At 37.7% G+C, this 16334-nt stretch overlaps 1 protein-coding gene across 8 annotated transcripts in view; it reads left to right on the top strand.

Annotated features, from left to right (window-relative positions):
• The window catches only part of ZDHHC15 (zinc finger DHHC-type palmitoyltransferase 15), a 290771-nt gene that overhangs the window by 150648 nt on the left and 123789 nt on the right, over window positions 1-16334 (top strand). For 2 of the 8 annotated variants that reach the window (XM_028841775.2, XM_077987777.1), the window contains exon 11: window positions 1932-2661. The exons of 5 other annotated variants lie outside the window; for them this stretch is intronic. Coding sequence is in view for 1 of the 3 variants with exons in the window: in XM_077987777.1 (XP_077843903.1) it covers window positions 1932-1990 (59 nt within the window). In the remaining 2 variants the exon portion in view is untranslated. 8 annotated transcript variants of the gene reach the window in all.

Genomic DNA, 16334 nt, shown 5'->3' with positions numbered 1-16334 from the left:
TGCAAATCAAAACCACAGTGAGATGCCATCACACACCAGTCAGAATAGCTACTATTAAAAAGTCAAAAAATAACAGATATTGGCGAGGCTTCAGAGAAAAGCAAACCTTCCTACACTGTTGATGGGAATGTAAATAATACAACCACTATGGAGTACAGTTTGGAGGTTCCTCAGAAAACTAAAAATAGAGCTACCATATGATCCAGCAATTCTACTCCTAGGTATATACCCAAAGGAAAGGAAATCAATATATTGAAGAGATACCTGCATTCCCATGTTTATTGCAGCATGATTCACAATAGCCAAGATTTGAAAGCAACCTAAGTGTCCACCAACAGATGAGTGGATAAAGAAAATGTGGTAGATATATACAAAGGAGTACTACTGAGCCATAAAAAAGAATGAGATCCTGTCATTTGCAACATGGGTGGAACTGAAGGTCATGTTAAGTGAAATAAGCCAGGCATAGAAAGACAAACGTCACATGTTCCCACTTATTTGTGGGAGCTAAAAATTAAAACAATTGAACTCACGGAGTTAGAGAGTAGAATGATGATTACCAGAGGCTGGGAAGGGTAGTGGAGGGGTGAGTGCTGGAGGGGAATTGGGGATTGTTAATGGCTACAAAAAAAAAGAAAAAAAAAAAAAACCAGAAAGAATGAATAAGACCTAATATTTGCTAGGGCAATAGGGTAACTATAGTCAAAAATAATTTAATTGTACATTTTAAAATAACTATAAAAGTATAACTGGATTGTTGGTAACACAAAGGATAAATGCTTGAGATGATGGATACCTCATATACCAAAATGTGATGATTATGCATTGCATGCATGTATCAAAGCATCTCATGTAATACATAAATATGCATACCTACTATGTACCCATAAAATTAAAAATAAATTTAATAAGATACATTATCCAATTTTCCATAATTATAAGGTTGTGAATAATATCACTAAACATAAATCTTTCTCCTCATTTATAATCATTTCCATAGGATAGAATCCTGGAAGCAAAATTACTGGTATGAATTTTTTAAAGGGTCAATGGATAAGGCCAAATCATTTTCCAGAAAGCTTAAACAAATAGCTACTTGAGGGCCTACTATATGCCAGATATTGTTTCAGGCAGATTATACCATTTTACAGATGAGCAAACTAAGATCCATTGACATTATTTTTCTAGAGTTATGGAGATAAGAGGCAAAGCTAGAATTCAGATTCATAATTGCCCAGTTTCAATGCTCTTGTTATTTCTATGTGGATTTCAAAAATAGTATTTTTGAAGTATCAAATTATATATTTACTAAAGAAAATGTGGAAAATGCAAGTAGAAAGTAGAGAAATGAAAATAAATTACCCATGAATCCACCACTTTCAATAGTTCAGTGTATTTCCTCAGTCTCTTATTACAAATATAATTTTGGGGGTTAAAAATATAGCATTGTAGGCCAGGCTTGGTGGCTCACGCCTGTAATCCCAACACTTTGGGAGGCTGAGGCGGGTGGATCACGAGGTCAGGAGATCCAGACCATCCTGGCTCAGACGGTGAAACCCCGTCTCTACTAAAAATACAAAAAATTAGCCGGGCATGGTGGCAGGCGCCTGTCGTCCTAGCTACTCAGGAGGCTGAGGCAGGAGAATGGTGTGAACCTGGGAGGCGGAGCTTGCAGTGAGCCGAGATCACACCACTGCACTCCAGCCTGGGCGACAGAGCAAGACTCTGTCTCAAAATAAATAAATAAATATATATATAGCATTGTATATATAATTTTATATACTGCCTTTTTCACTTAACATTTTTCAGTGCTGATCTATACTCTTCATAAATGTAATTTTAATGGTTGCATATTATTGTCAAGTGGGTGTTACCACATGAATATTTACAGTTGTTCAGCTCATCTGTGAATTTCTTCTCTTCATTCCCAGGACTCACCATCTCTGCCTCCCATGAGGCTTACAGAGTTCAATGTTGGAAATCATTGTAATCTTCAAAATAAGTCACCGTGTTGGATTCAAAGCTTCAAAATTTGAAAGAATTCCATCAAATACTTGCTGTGTAAATGTTTCTGGACTTCATATTATTTAATTTACGGACTGAAATCCAATTTGGAATTTGACAGCAGTTAATTCAAGCCAATTTTTTTGTTTCTTCATTTCCCCTCCCCCAATCCATGAAAGCCTACATGTAAAATACATCTTTTCATTCATCTTATCAGGTAAAAGGAAATTCAGAAAATTTCCTTGGGGTCTTTAATTCCCCCACAAAGATTATTAATCACATATATAGGGCCTTTTTGGTGTTGAACCGAATCGGACTACATTTGCTGTTTGTGTGCATGTGCATTTGTGAACATGTACAGCATATCTATACAAAATTCTGCTATGGTGTGAAAATCAAGGCTAAAAACCTGAAGCCTTTGTTTAATTATGCTTTTCCTCTAAATTGCAACTTAAATATTTGCTGGACTTTGAACCATCGCTATATCAAGTATCTAAAATTTGGGAGGGTGATTCAGTACACTGTGACCAACGTCCTCAAATTGGAATTTGAACAACAATGTAAAACCTGTTCTGTCACAAATGTTCCTGAAAGCACCACAGCTACTCAAGAAGATCAAAATCAGGACATAAACTTTATTAAACATAATAATCAGTGTTTTAAAGACTTTTTTGTCAGGGTGCGGTAAAATTCTCCAATTACTTTTATTCATTTATCTGCTACCTAGTTTTTTTTTTAATTTATTTATTATTATTATACTTTAAGTTGTAGGGTACATGTGCATAATGTGCAGAACAAATTTACAAGAAAAAAACAAACAACCCCATCAAAAAGTGGGCAAAGGATATGAACAGACATTTCTCAAAAGAAGACATTCATACAGCCAACAGACACATGAAAAAATGCTCATCATCACTGGCCATCAGAGAAATGCAAATCAAAACCACAATGAGATACCATCTCACACCAGTTAGAATGGCGATCATTAAAAAGTCAGGAAACAACAGGTGCTGGAGAGGATGTGGAGAAATAGGAACACTTTTACACTGTTGGTGGGATTGTAAACTAGTTCAACCATTATGGAAAACAGTATGGCGATTCCTCAAGGATCTAGAACTAGATGTACCATATGACCCGGCCATCCCATTACTGGGTATATACCCAAAGGATTATAAATTATGCTGCTATAAAGACACATGCACACGTATGTTTATTGCAGCACTATTCACAATAGCAAAGACTTGGAATCAACCCAAATGTCCATCAGTGACAGATTGGATTAAGAAAACGTGGCACATATACACCATGGAATACTATGCAGCCATCAAAAAGGATGAGTTTGTGTCCTTTGTAGGGACATGGATGCAGCTGGAAACCATCATTCTTAGCAAACTATCACAAGAACAGAAAACCAAACACCGCATGTTCTCACTCATAGGTGGGAACTGAACAATGAGATCACTTGGACTCAGGAAGGGGAACATCACACACCGGGGCCTATCATGTTGAGGGGGGAGGGGGGAGGGGGGAGGGATTGCATTGGGAGTTATACCTGATGTAAATGACGAGTTGATGGGTGCAGCACAGCAACATGGCACAAGTATACATATGTAACAAACCTGCACGTTATGCACATGTACCCTACAACTTACAGAATGGGAGAAAATTTTTGCAATCTACTCATCTGACAAAGGGCTAATATCCAGAACCTGCTACCTAGTTTTATTTTAGCCTTTATGAATTATTTTTATGATGAAAGAAAATCTATAAGCCTAAGTTATGGCCCATAGGTTTTGTTAAGGATTTTCAGAGTGACTTTTCAAGTTTAATTTCACTGCCTTTCATAAGGGTAAAGTTTCACAGCTGACATTAGCCTGAGGATTAGCACTAAAGAGCTGTGTTTTCATAGCAGGGGCTATTGTACAGACAGTGATAACCAAATAGTAATATGCCAATTCTTTCTTCTTTTTTTAGCTTCAGTAGTAGCTAAACCATTAATACAGTTTGCATCAATTTACCCATTTATTTATAATCAGCCTTTCTTTTAGTCCTAGTGCCTGAATCAATGAGTGAGAATACTAGTACTGCTTCTTTGCAATAATAATATCTTAAGAGTATTGATGTTTTTCATTTTTTTCATTCAGCAGTCTAGTGCCCAGCTGCTGACAATAAAAGCTCCAACTCTTATAGAGATCAGTGGAAGTTAGAAGCATCTTACAGATATCAAGGAATTGAGCTTCTAGAGGGATGGTTTGGCTTACTAATTTATCATCCCTGAAATATTTTCGAGTAAAAAAGAGTTGCCTGCCACAATTTAGTGTTGGGGTTGCAGTGGAGCTGAGAAAGTGAACAATCCAGCTACTTAAAGCAACAACAAAAACCTGTTCATCTGGACCCCTAGGTAATTTTGAACAAGGTGAGACTTTTGTCATAAATTAAATAGATTGTGGTCAGCATTACATTTGAGAGAATAGTAGACATGATTACACTTGTTAGGACTGTTTCTTAAACTCAGAAGCTAAAAAGCAGCCTAGATGACTGTGCACACACTGGGTTTCATGATGAAGTCTTCTTATATATTCAGATGGAAAAAAAATTTCCCCTTACACTCTTTCTCAAAATACTCTCTTGTTTGAGTTTTTCTTGAAAGCTTATTTGGCCATCCCCATGGTTTTATGACAGACAAGCCTTGTCTTCTATTCATATAGATATGCACCTTTTCTACATGTATGGCCTTTACTTACTACACAGTGAGTAGGCCTCAAAGTAATCTTCCTCTTTCCCATCAATCATCTGCCAAGCATTCAGGCAGAGCAGCTGTTAACTATGATTCAAAGTCAGAAAAACATCAAGAACTTCTTTGATGCATAGGGTGTATCAGCACTCAGCTCCCACAGAAGTCAACTCACAAAATATAGTATCAGTTAACTATAAGGAAGTTCTGGAGAGGTAAAGCTCAGGAAAGCTATAATGCAAAGCTGATTGTTTAATGTCTTACAGATTTACACTGTCTTTAAAAGGCCAAATAAGGCTGGGCGCGGGGCTTACGCCTATAATCCCAACACTTTGGGAGGCCGAGGTGGCCAGATCACCTGAGGTCGGGAGTTCAAGACCAGCCTGACCAACATGGAGAAACCCCGTCTCTACTAAAAATACAATAATTAGCCAGGAATGGTGGTGCATGATTGTAATCCCAGCTACTCGGGAGGCTGAGGCAGGAGAATTGCTTGAACCTGGGAGGCGGAGGTTGTGATGAGCTGAGATTATGCCATTGCACTCCAGCCTGGGCAATAAGAGTGAAATTCTGTCTTAAAAAAAAAAAAAAAAAAAAAAGCGAAATAAGTCAGCATTTTATCAGGGGGCTCAGAGATAAAAAGAAACCCTATTCCTATTGTAGCATTTTGGTCTCATTGGTTTATAGACTCTGATAATATCTCCATCCATGGATAATTTGAGTGTTGACTAATGTACATAGGTACCCAACTGGTTGATTATTAATCAAGAATACAGAGTTCTGTTTAATAATTAGCACACCCTGATTGGCTTCTTTGCTTGGTTTTCCTTGGATCCCTGTCCAGTAACCTCTGTGGAATCTCATTCCCTAATCGTTGATACTCATTTTCTCCGTTTGCAAAATGAAGATACTCATTGCTAGGATCCTACTGCTGAAGGGTGCTATGTAACTTTCTAGTGCTCTTACATGTCTTTAATTATAGGACTGGAATGAAAAGTTTAACCATACAGTATTTCTAAGCAAAATAGTGTACTCCATTCTTTTATCCGTGCTCTCATTGCTGATTTGTTCTTGCAGAACTTAGAACACTTTGTTAATGTTCTTCCATTCACTCCAATAGGGTCCTCAGAAAGAGACAGAATAAAAAAAATGTTCCCCATGGTATAGCTGGAAATATTAAGGAGAAAAGAGTTTAAGTGATCCCCAATGGAACACAGCTGTCTTATGCAGGGCTCACAGTTACCATGTACAGTACACTGTTAAAGTAACTTGGCTTCCCAGGACTGGAATTATCATGGAGCAGTTAGAATTTTGAGAGTTTTTACAACAGGATTGCATTCTGAAAGAGTCACATTTTGTCAAAAATCTGAAAAGTATGCAATTTGTACAACTCTTACTTTCTATGTGATAAGAATGTAATATGTGCCTCTTTCCCCTATTGGCCCCATGTGACACATATTTTTCACACTATGTGGCATCAACCAGTGCCATTACCTCCTGTGGCAACATAGAGCCCAATCTCAAGGCAGACATTGCCAAGGTAAAGAATGCGCTCCATGTTTATGCCAAATTGCACAAAGTATAGACATTGAGGTTAATGGAGATTTAAGCACAATCCTAGCAAGTAAGTTTTAAGAATATTGAATATTATACATTATTGTAACATGAACCTAAAATTTAGCAGGGCCCAAATTCATAGGAATGTAACAGTCATTGAAAGCCTATTTTCACCTCTTATCACACATATCTACATACATGTATGCACATGTACACACACACACACACACACATTTTCTCCAAAGCAGGCTGCCTGGTCAGCAGGAGCAAATACTTTAATTTAAAGGAATGATTCTCTGTTTTCTCCTTTTAGAAAAAGAGTCTAAGAATCACAGCATATGAAGAACATTCAATTTATACATTCCAGAATCTCTGCTCTCAGAGTAGCTAAGAGAATCGGTACAAAAGATGTTCTATGCAGAAGCACAGAGGGCATCTAACAAGATAGTCAGGCCCTTGGAAAAGATCCATATTCTTAGAAAATTAATGAATTCCATCTCATTAGGAATTGGTTGATGAGGTATCATACATCTGCATTTCTTTAACCATAGCTGTAATGTACCATATTAAATTGTAGCCTTTTGCATGCGGGATTGTATAATATAATAATGAATGGGTGGCTCCTAGTAGCATGCAACCCATGACTGTTTACGTCCCCAGAAGGGCTAGGTCTGTGTCCTGCACAGTATTCAAAACCATTAAATGTGTTATTTGTAGGAGGATGGTACACAGCCATCAGCAGAATGAGTTAAAACCAACAATGAATTCAATATATCAGGAAATAGATTCTTAGTAGGGAATGGCATTAAAGAGAAAAAAAAAAAAACAATTAGATAAGATGCATTCAATGAATAATTACTTTCACTCTGCTGGCTTAATCAGTGAAGGAACAGAGAAGGAAAGTTGGCAGTGGGTCTTGGTAATATATGAACTATATTGGAGTGCCAGAAAAGGAGACCTCAGTAGTTAAGCCCAAGTTGCCAATTTGCTACAATTATTTTTCCCACCAATCTGCTCAAAATGACTGTATATAGTATTCTTAAAACCATGTGTCTTGGTGCAGAAATATTGACAAACGCTGGCCAGCTTTATCTCCCTATATCCTTTATTAAAAGTATATGCATATAATTGTTGGGTTTTTTCCTAAATTGTGGCTTTGTTAAACAATGTTGGCAAACCCTAAAGTTTCAGACTACTCTAAGGAAGTTTCTATACATCTAATTTCATGGGGGTATAGTGCCGTTTATTCACTCAGGTTGATTGGTACGTGTGGTATGTTGACTCCTCTGTAACATCTCACCTTCTGAGCAGCCCCTTCCATGCGTTCAGTTTTTCTGTCTTTTTTTTTTTTTTTTAGACAGAGTCTCCCTCTGTCACCCAGGCTGGAGTGCAGTGGTGCAATCTCGGCTCACTGCAAGCTCCGCCTCCCAGGTTCACGCCATTCTCCTGCCTCAGCCCCCCAAGTAGCTGGTACTACAAGCACCCGCCACCACGCCTGGCTAATTTTTGTATTTTTAGTAGAGACAGGGTTTCACCATGTTAGCCAGGATAGTCTCGATCTCCTGACTTCGTGATCCGCCCACCTCAACCTCCCAAAGTGCTGGGATTACAGGCGTGAGCCACCATGCCTAGCCAGTATTTCTGTCTTATGTTCCTACATGAATATGAATTGGGAAATTAGCTGCAATGGCTTTTAGATAGAAAGTTGACCAGTCTAGTGACAATCACATTCAGTCGTCTCTATTCAGCCTCTCACATCTTTTGCCTTTCACTCTACCATTGCGATGAAAGGAAAAAGAAAGAACTTTTCTTATGTGCCTAAGGGTGAAGTGAACTCTGGATTGCTTTTTCTTACACTGAAGTCTATGTGTACTATTCTCCAGATGCATGTCACCTGAAAAAAGACACATAGAGGGTAGCAACAGACACTGGGACCTATCAGAGGGTGAAGGGTGGGAGGAGGGAGAGGACCAGAAAAAGTAACTAATGGGTACTAGGCTTAATACCTGGGTGATGAAATAATCTGTACAACGAACTCCCATGACACAAGTTTACCTATATAACAAACCTGCACATGTACCTCTGAACTTAAAATAAAAGTTAAAATAAGCATAAACAAAACACACTAAAAAAGAAACACAGTAGCCCACTTATTCCTAAATCATACATTACCCTCAGAGAAATATTTGAGGAGACCCTCATTAAGGTAAACCCCAAATAAGGTTTCCCTCAATTGATGCACCATTTGCAGGAAAAGTCCTTTTTCAGACAGAATGGAGAACGCCCCCAATTAGCCAACCAGGAAGGCAGAAGTCATTGAAAATGCAGGGCATTGGAAGCTGAAGTTTGGAACAGTCATTGCTGACTTTCTGACTAATTAATAATGGAGAACTTGAATCACTGAAAAGAGGCCCAACCCATAGAGGTCAGGCTTAACACAAAACCAGAAAAAAATCTTTTATTCCAGCTAAACTTATTTTTTTTAAAAGTAATTACTTTGTCCTAGGTAAAGACCTCAAATATCTCTGTAGAAAATCCCATGTCATCTATTCCAGTGAATCAGTTACAAACAGCTCATATTACAAACAGTGTTACTGGAAAGGGGTCCGGAACCAGACCCCAAAAGAGGGTTCTTGGATCTCATGCAAGAAAGAATTTGAGGTGAATCCATAAAGTGAAAGCAAGTTTATTAGAGAAGTAAAGAAACAAAAGAATGACTACTCCATATCCAGAGCAGCCCTGAGGGCTGCTGGCTGGCCACTTTTATGGTCATTTCCTGATTATATGCTACAGGAGGGGTGGATTATCCATGAGTTTTCCAGAAAAGGGGTGGGCAATTCCAGGAACTGAGGATTCCTCCCATTTTTAGGCCATATACTGTAACTTCCTCACATTGCCATGGTATTTGTAAACTGTAATGATGCTGGTGGGAGTGTCTTTTATAGTGCTAAGGCGTTATAATTAGCATATAGTGAGCAGTGAGGATAACCAGGTCATTTTCATTACCATCTTGGTTTTGGTGGGATTTGCCTGGCTTCCTTACCACATGCTATTTTATCAGCAAGGTCTTTGTGACCTATATCTTGTGCTGACCTCCTCCTACTCATCCTGTGACTTAGAATTTCTAACCACCTGGGAATGCAGCCCAGTAGGTTTCAGACTCATTTTACCCAGCCCCTATTCAAGATGGAGTCCCTCTGATTCATATGCCTCTGACATATTTTTCCCCTCCTTTTTATAAGAGAACATTTAATCCTAAGGTTTGTAGAGGGACGAAGATCCATCTTCTGTAACTTTTTCTGGCTGAATAGGGGTGATGATATTCCTGCCTATTAGGGTCTCCTGTAGTTGGGGTAGAGAGGAGCTCAGTCAGAAAGTGTCAGTATGGTGAGGGCCATTTATAACTCTGACAAAAGGTGATATCTGGAATATTAAAAAGTGTTCCATTTAAATGAAACATTTAGTAAGCTTATCCTGTATTCCTACAAAAGGGTACAACAGCAATATATTCCATAACAGTAAAGCAAAATAAGTAATACTATCTCAAGTAAACTAAATAAGAAGGTTTTCCATGAACTGGGCAACTGTTGGAACCAAGCTGATATGGGGTTGCCAACTGATTCCAGTGTGCCCAGAATTAGAATATAGATCCTGATTTTTAACTACCCATCCCTCTTGTTTCTTCTGTGCAGCAGTCAGAGATTATGGATTGGTTCACAGGAATAAGCAGGGTTAGTCTAAATTGCAGGAAAAAAAAAACCTCAAAAACAACCAATGAGACTAGAATCTAATAACAGGTGTACCATAGTTCTTGAAACATAATTGTTCTCTCTCCAGTTTCCCATTTTTACTAAAGACAAATTATAATAGGACCAATTCATTTACAAAAATAAGCCTTAGTCTTATAATTGGCCTGAATATTTGTATAAAGTGCAGCAAGAATATTTTTTTTTTCCATATAGGCATTTTAAATTGGCTTTGTTGAAACTCTGTTTCATAAGGAATCTCAGATACGAATTTTTTTAAGCTGAACCCAGCCATGGGTTTGTACCCTCAAATACCAATGAGTTGAGTAAATTCCTCTCCTCTTGAGGTCCCAAGATAATTTGAACCTGCTAAGCCTATCAGAAAGGGACATTCTTTACTTATCACAGGTTAGAAACCCTCAACAGGGACTTTGCAGAAAAGGCATGAGGCCAGTTTTCCCAAGGGGCTTTTATTGGATCTACAAGTTAAGTTTGATCCTTAAAAAGAAGCATGCCATTCCAGTCAAAGCCTTGGTAAAACCAGATTCTCCAATTGTGTCCTGCTGCAAAAGAAAACATTCCTATTGCACTTATGCAAATAACTATATTTTTATAAATTAAGAATACTCACAAATAGTTTCCAAATTCTAGAGAAATTAAGTAGAGAGAAACAAATATGCTCCAAATTTTGTTCACCGGAGTATATTTTATTCAATTGTTAAAAGCTGTAAAGAGCTCAGAAAAACTTTCCTTGACTCTGAAAAACAAAACAAATGATCAGCAACATTTTAAGCAAAAAGTTTAAAAATATTGCTTCAGACTTTTAGTTTAGTCCATGCAGTTAGCTCCTGTTCTACTTGATATTCATGAACATTTCAGCTCTCCATGAGAGTCTTTAAAGTTTTTCCAGGATTACCATAAGTTATGATAACCTGGGATTCTATGTTGTTATTTAGCCAAATTGATAACTTAAAAATTTTTTAAAGGCAAAAACCTTTACTTGTGAAGATGGAAGACTTAACTTTCCAAACAACCTCTCTCTTTTTTTTCCCTTCTTTTTCCTGCAGTTTATTCAAAAGGCAAACAAAAATTTTTATTATCCTTAAATATTATATAAAAATGTTGTTCAAGAGAGAAATACAAATTTCACCTTTTGCATTAGTGTACTATTAATGCAAACCCCAATTTTCAATAATATCTGATAGACAAATCTACACAATTTTAATGTTTGACCATAAGGTTAAGATTTTCATTAACCTTTTATAACGCTTTACAAATTTTTGTTAAAAAAAAGATCAGTCCTCTAAGCAAAAGGTGTTATGCTTTTATTCCAATGTTCAATTTATGGAAGACCTAAACAATTCCCTTTTAATTTTAGCCAGTATGTTCACACACAATTTCTTTCACAAAATTAATTTTTCACAAACCTTCCACAACTTGCTCAAACCTTCAGCTTTATCCTATCTAACTTAAAATAATCCTTTAACCCTTTAGGCAGAAAAATCCACATTCCCATGCCTTTTTATAATCTTTTACCAAAAACGTATTTCGCTATCCTTACACACCATGCATGTAAAATGTTTTATTTCCCAACAATTACTAAAGTCATGTAAACTGAAGGCATAACGATTTTTATTTTTCTGATAAAATATTTAAGCTCTTTTTAAAAAAACCAACTAGTCAATGCTCTTTCATATTACACACACATCACATATAAATATACAGACACACAGAAGGTTCAATAGTTGTAAGGGTGTTCATTCTCCCATTTCTTAATTAGATTACTAGCTTCTGGGTGGAGCCCTTGGAGGAGCAGGGCCAGGAAAGCATTACAGTTTCTACAGCCTAATAAGCAGGCACAGCTGGAAGGCAAAAACAAATTCCAAAAATTAAGGGTCCCATTTTTATACTGGATACTGGATCCCCAAAAGAGAAGTGCTACAGAAAAAGACAGTGCAATGATTTTACCATGTATTTTTTTGCAAAGCAATCCAAAGCCAATTAGCCTATTCTTTGATTAGCTCATCCCCTATGGGAGGCTTATCTCTCAGTGGGCAGGGGAACATCTCCATACCTTCTGGGTGGCCAAGAGCATACTACTTTGATCCAAAAGTGCAAGGAGCTGAGTATCCCCCTATAACTTTCATTAGTTATCTCCAAAACTATATTTCCTACCTAGTTATTACACACCAAAGTTCTGTCATAATGTAAAGTAACTTCTGATACCCCCAAAAGTAAAAAATGTCAGATAATGCAATGCAAAATAGAACAGAGCCTTAGATTTTGAGAGGGATCTATTTGCTTTTAATTCCTGGGGTTGCATGATGAAAACAGAGGGTTTTCCCAAAATGGGGACTGTGGCACATCCTCTGTTTTTCCCAAGGAGTCCCAGGCTATTAGAACTTGAATAAGGAGACTTTTAGATATAGCACTTTTTAAAAAAAGTTTTAAAAATTTCTTATTACCCAACTTTTGCCATGCCAAACAGCCAATATTTCCGGCTTTTGAACTGTACCAAAGGTAACCTCCCAGGTGCTCAGAGAAAGGAAAATTCAAAATGGTCCGTGGAGGGGAAGAGAATCAACAAATGGTAAAGGTTACAGAGCTATCAAATGAGAAAGGACTCATTCCCTAAGCCAGGATTGAACCCTGAACCCAGGCCACCATTGTGAAAAGACAAAGCCTTAGCTACTAAGCTACGAAGCTACAGGATTGGGCAGTTTCCATTGCCCTTCCCAGAAGGAGCCTAGAGCAGCCAATTTTGAGCTTGCAATGGTTGTTAACTGCTCAAGATAATTTTTAGAGCTAGGTATGACATGCACCCCAAAATTTCTGTCTGCTGGATGGCAGAGACCAAGAGAAAGTACCACCATGTGGCTACAAGGTCAAGCTCCCAAAGACATAAAACAAGACTAAAGGGAAACTTCATCCAGTTTTTCCCCAACAGGGACCTGCGGCAAAGTTGGTAACTGACCAGTTTGCTGGGCTGTCTTGAACAGCAGGCTTATGGAGGCCTAAACCCGTGTTCTATCCTAAGGAATTCCTCTTTATGACAGAGTGATACAGAAAGACAAATTTATAGCACAAAGTACACAAGATTTGCTACAGCAGCCACTCCACTTAGTATCCAGTGTCAAACTGGCAAAGCTCAAACTTGCCTCCGGATTGGCCCTGTCATCTTTAATCCAACAAACAACCAGGAGTTAACATACGGTCTTTGGGCAAGATGGTCACCCTGATTAACAGAAAATACAGGAAAGGGAAAGGCGAGAAAGACAGAGAAAAAAGCATTGCCTGTGGCAGAGTGGGAAAGGTGAAGAGCTCAGGGAGGCCAGAGAAAGACCCACCCACTGCAGTGACATGGAATCAAAAGTTCAGGTGGCCACTTGTCAGTGGCAAAGGGATCTTTTCCAGCAGTCCCATCAGGTCTCAAGTTTCCCCTTTTGGGAAGATAAAAGCTTCCCATGTCCCAAGATCCTGTACATGCCTAACCCTGTCACCTATAGCCATTAGCAAAGAGTGCAAGACAGATTAATCCAAAGAGAATAGTGGTTAACATTCCATAATGCCAAATCCATTTTTTAGTTGAGAGGGATTTTCCTGAGCAGGATCTCTAACCCCCTAAATCTTAGGAAGGACTCTAAACTTTGTAAGTTTGGCCTCGAACACAAGTTAGTTTAAGCATGCTTGCCTTTTTCATAAGAGGATCCTTTAACCCATTCCATCTTAGGAGAGAGTATAACTCCCCTAGGTTGGGCCTCTAACCCAATCACACCCTTTACCCAGGTAAAATGCACCCCACTTACCCAAAGTCACCAATTGGTGTTGCAGTTTATTTCCTTTGGGTCGGGGGTCTCCTCAGTATCATCCTTTCATGGTTACGAGGAAGATGTTACTGAAAAGGGGCCCCAATCCAGACCCCAAGAGAGGGGTCTTGGATCTCACACAAATAAAAATTCAAGGCGAATCCATAAAGTGAAAGCAAGTTTATTAGAGAAGTAAAGAAACAAACGAATGGCTACTTCACAGGCAGAAAAGACCCAAGAGCTGCTGACTGGCCACTTTTGTGGTCATTTCCTGATTACGTGCTAAACAAGGGGTGAATTATTCATCAGCTTTCCAGGAAAGGAGTAGGCAATTCCCAGGACTGAGGGTTCCTCCCCTTTTTGAACCATATAAGGTAACTTCCTTGTGTTGCCATGGCATTTGTAACCTGTCAAGGCACTGGTGGGAGTGTCTTTTAGCATGCTAATCATTATAATTAGCATATAATGAGAATGACCAGGTCCCTTTCATTGCCATCTCAGTTTTGGTGGAATTTGGTCAGCTTCTTTACCACATGTTGTTTTGTCAGTAAGGTCTCTGTGACCTGTATCTTGTGCTGACGTCCTCCTCATCCTGTGACATGCTTGACCACCTGGGAATGCAACCCAGTAGGTCTCAGTCTCATTTTACCCAGCCCCTATTCAAGATGGAGTCGCTCTGGTTCAAATGCCTCTGACAAAAGGACAACTGATATCTTTCTAGATTTAAAAAGGCATAAAAGAGGAAACTTCTGTACAAGAATCTTATTTAAGTAAAGGTTACTGAGGAAATTTAAGGCATAAATGTCTAAAAGGAAACTTTATAGATATAAATAAAACTATATGTATAATATTTTATACAGGAATGTGCAAATATATTCACATGCATTTTCTTTATGTTATAAGCAACATTTTTCAAATCTAATGTTCTCACTATGTCCAGTGATATTGAACAATTTGTCAGTTTGTCTTTTAATATTACAATATTCATTTTTGCACAGTAGCAAAATATGTCAGTTTTTAGACTTCCAAATCTAGAGGAGTAAAACAATTGTGACAACAAAAAGTACATTTTAAGCAAACATTTTTAAAAGAAAGAATCTGAATGTTTATGGTTTTGAAAAAAATATTCTCATCAACTTTAACTGAAGTACTCATATCAATTTTGCACATTAGCACAGTCTCAGACCCAGATCCTGACAGTGTTGGCAAGCTCTAAAATAAATCTGGATATAGCATATAAGAAGTTCAATGAAAATAAAACACAAATCACTACACAGGCAAAGCAAAAGTTTTGTTATTGGAACATTAAAGAATGTAGTAATAATTAGTCAAAAATTATGATTAGGTTATACTTACCAATCCACTGTCATGCTATACATAAATTACCCTGGACAATTAGAAAGCACTTATTAGAATAATGTGGTTCAGACAGACCCAATACAAATGCAAATCTGAAGTTAACTCTGAATCACAAAAAGTCTGTGTGTGTGTGGCTGGCTACCACATTCTGCATATTGAAGGTCCTGTAAAATATAAAAGATCAAAGGGGAATACTGGGGAAATGAGGCAAGATGAGATAGGAAACACTAACATTTTTAACCCACTTTCCACTTCATTGTCATTTCCCCTAAACTTTGAGGACTTCTATTTTCTACTTATGTATTTTCAATCTATAAAAATTATAGTTTTGTTGAGAGCGAAATTAATTTACCTCTTCTATGTCTCATTAGCTGAAAATAACCAAGAGAACTTCAGACATGCATTTCTACCATTGCCTCACTGATTATCTTAACAGAACCACCTGGAGCACCTATTACTGAACATTATTTTTAAATACTTTCATTTGTCATGAACATATAAGGTTTCTACTCTTTATTCACTTGTAAGTTTTGGACAACCTCAGTTCAGCCAAAGTAATCAGAAACAAGTTTGCATCTATATGGCTATTTATAAGGGGTGTAGACACTACAGTCCCAGTTTCTAAATTGAAAACTATATAATATGGAGTCTCTCTCATGTTGCACAATCTAGATTTTAAGTCTACTTCTTCATAGTAATTGTCACTGCCATAAGCTATCATCTTTGTTAACACTGTTAACAAGAAAGAAAGGGAAGACAGTAGAAAGGGAGAGAAAGGGAGAGTGCCTGAACTCATTTGAGGTTGCCTAAAACATTATTTTGGTCATGCACCCCTTTCAGAATCTGAAAAAAGCTATGGACACTCTCCACATAAAAATACAAGCATACGCAGGCACACATACACACACGCACATGTGCACACACAATTTTACAGTTTCAGAGTGTTTTAAATGACTCTGAAATTACGTAAGTTAGTTGAGAATTCCTACCTTAAATTGTGTCCCATCTTTATACAATCATCAAATCAAATAAGTGCACTCGAATGTGACCCTGGGCTACACGGTGAAACTGGGCTACAAGTTGCCAATTAATACAAAGTCTATTACTGAGTTTATTTTATTTTCATAA

The sequence above is a fragment of the Macaca mulatta genome, chromosome X (assembly GCF_049350105.2).
Source record: "Macaca mulatta isolate MMU2019108-1 chromosome X, T2T-MMU8v2.0, whole genome shotgun sequence".
Taxonomy (NCBI): Eukaryota; Metazoa; Chordata; class Mammalia; order Primates; family Cercopithecidae; genus Macaca; species Macaca mulatta.
This window is presented reverse-complemented; position numbering and strand designations above follow the sequence as displayed.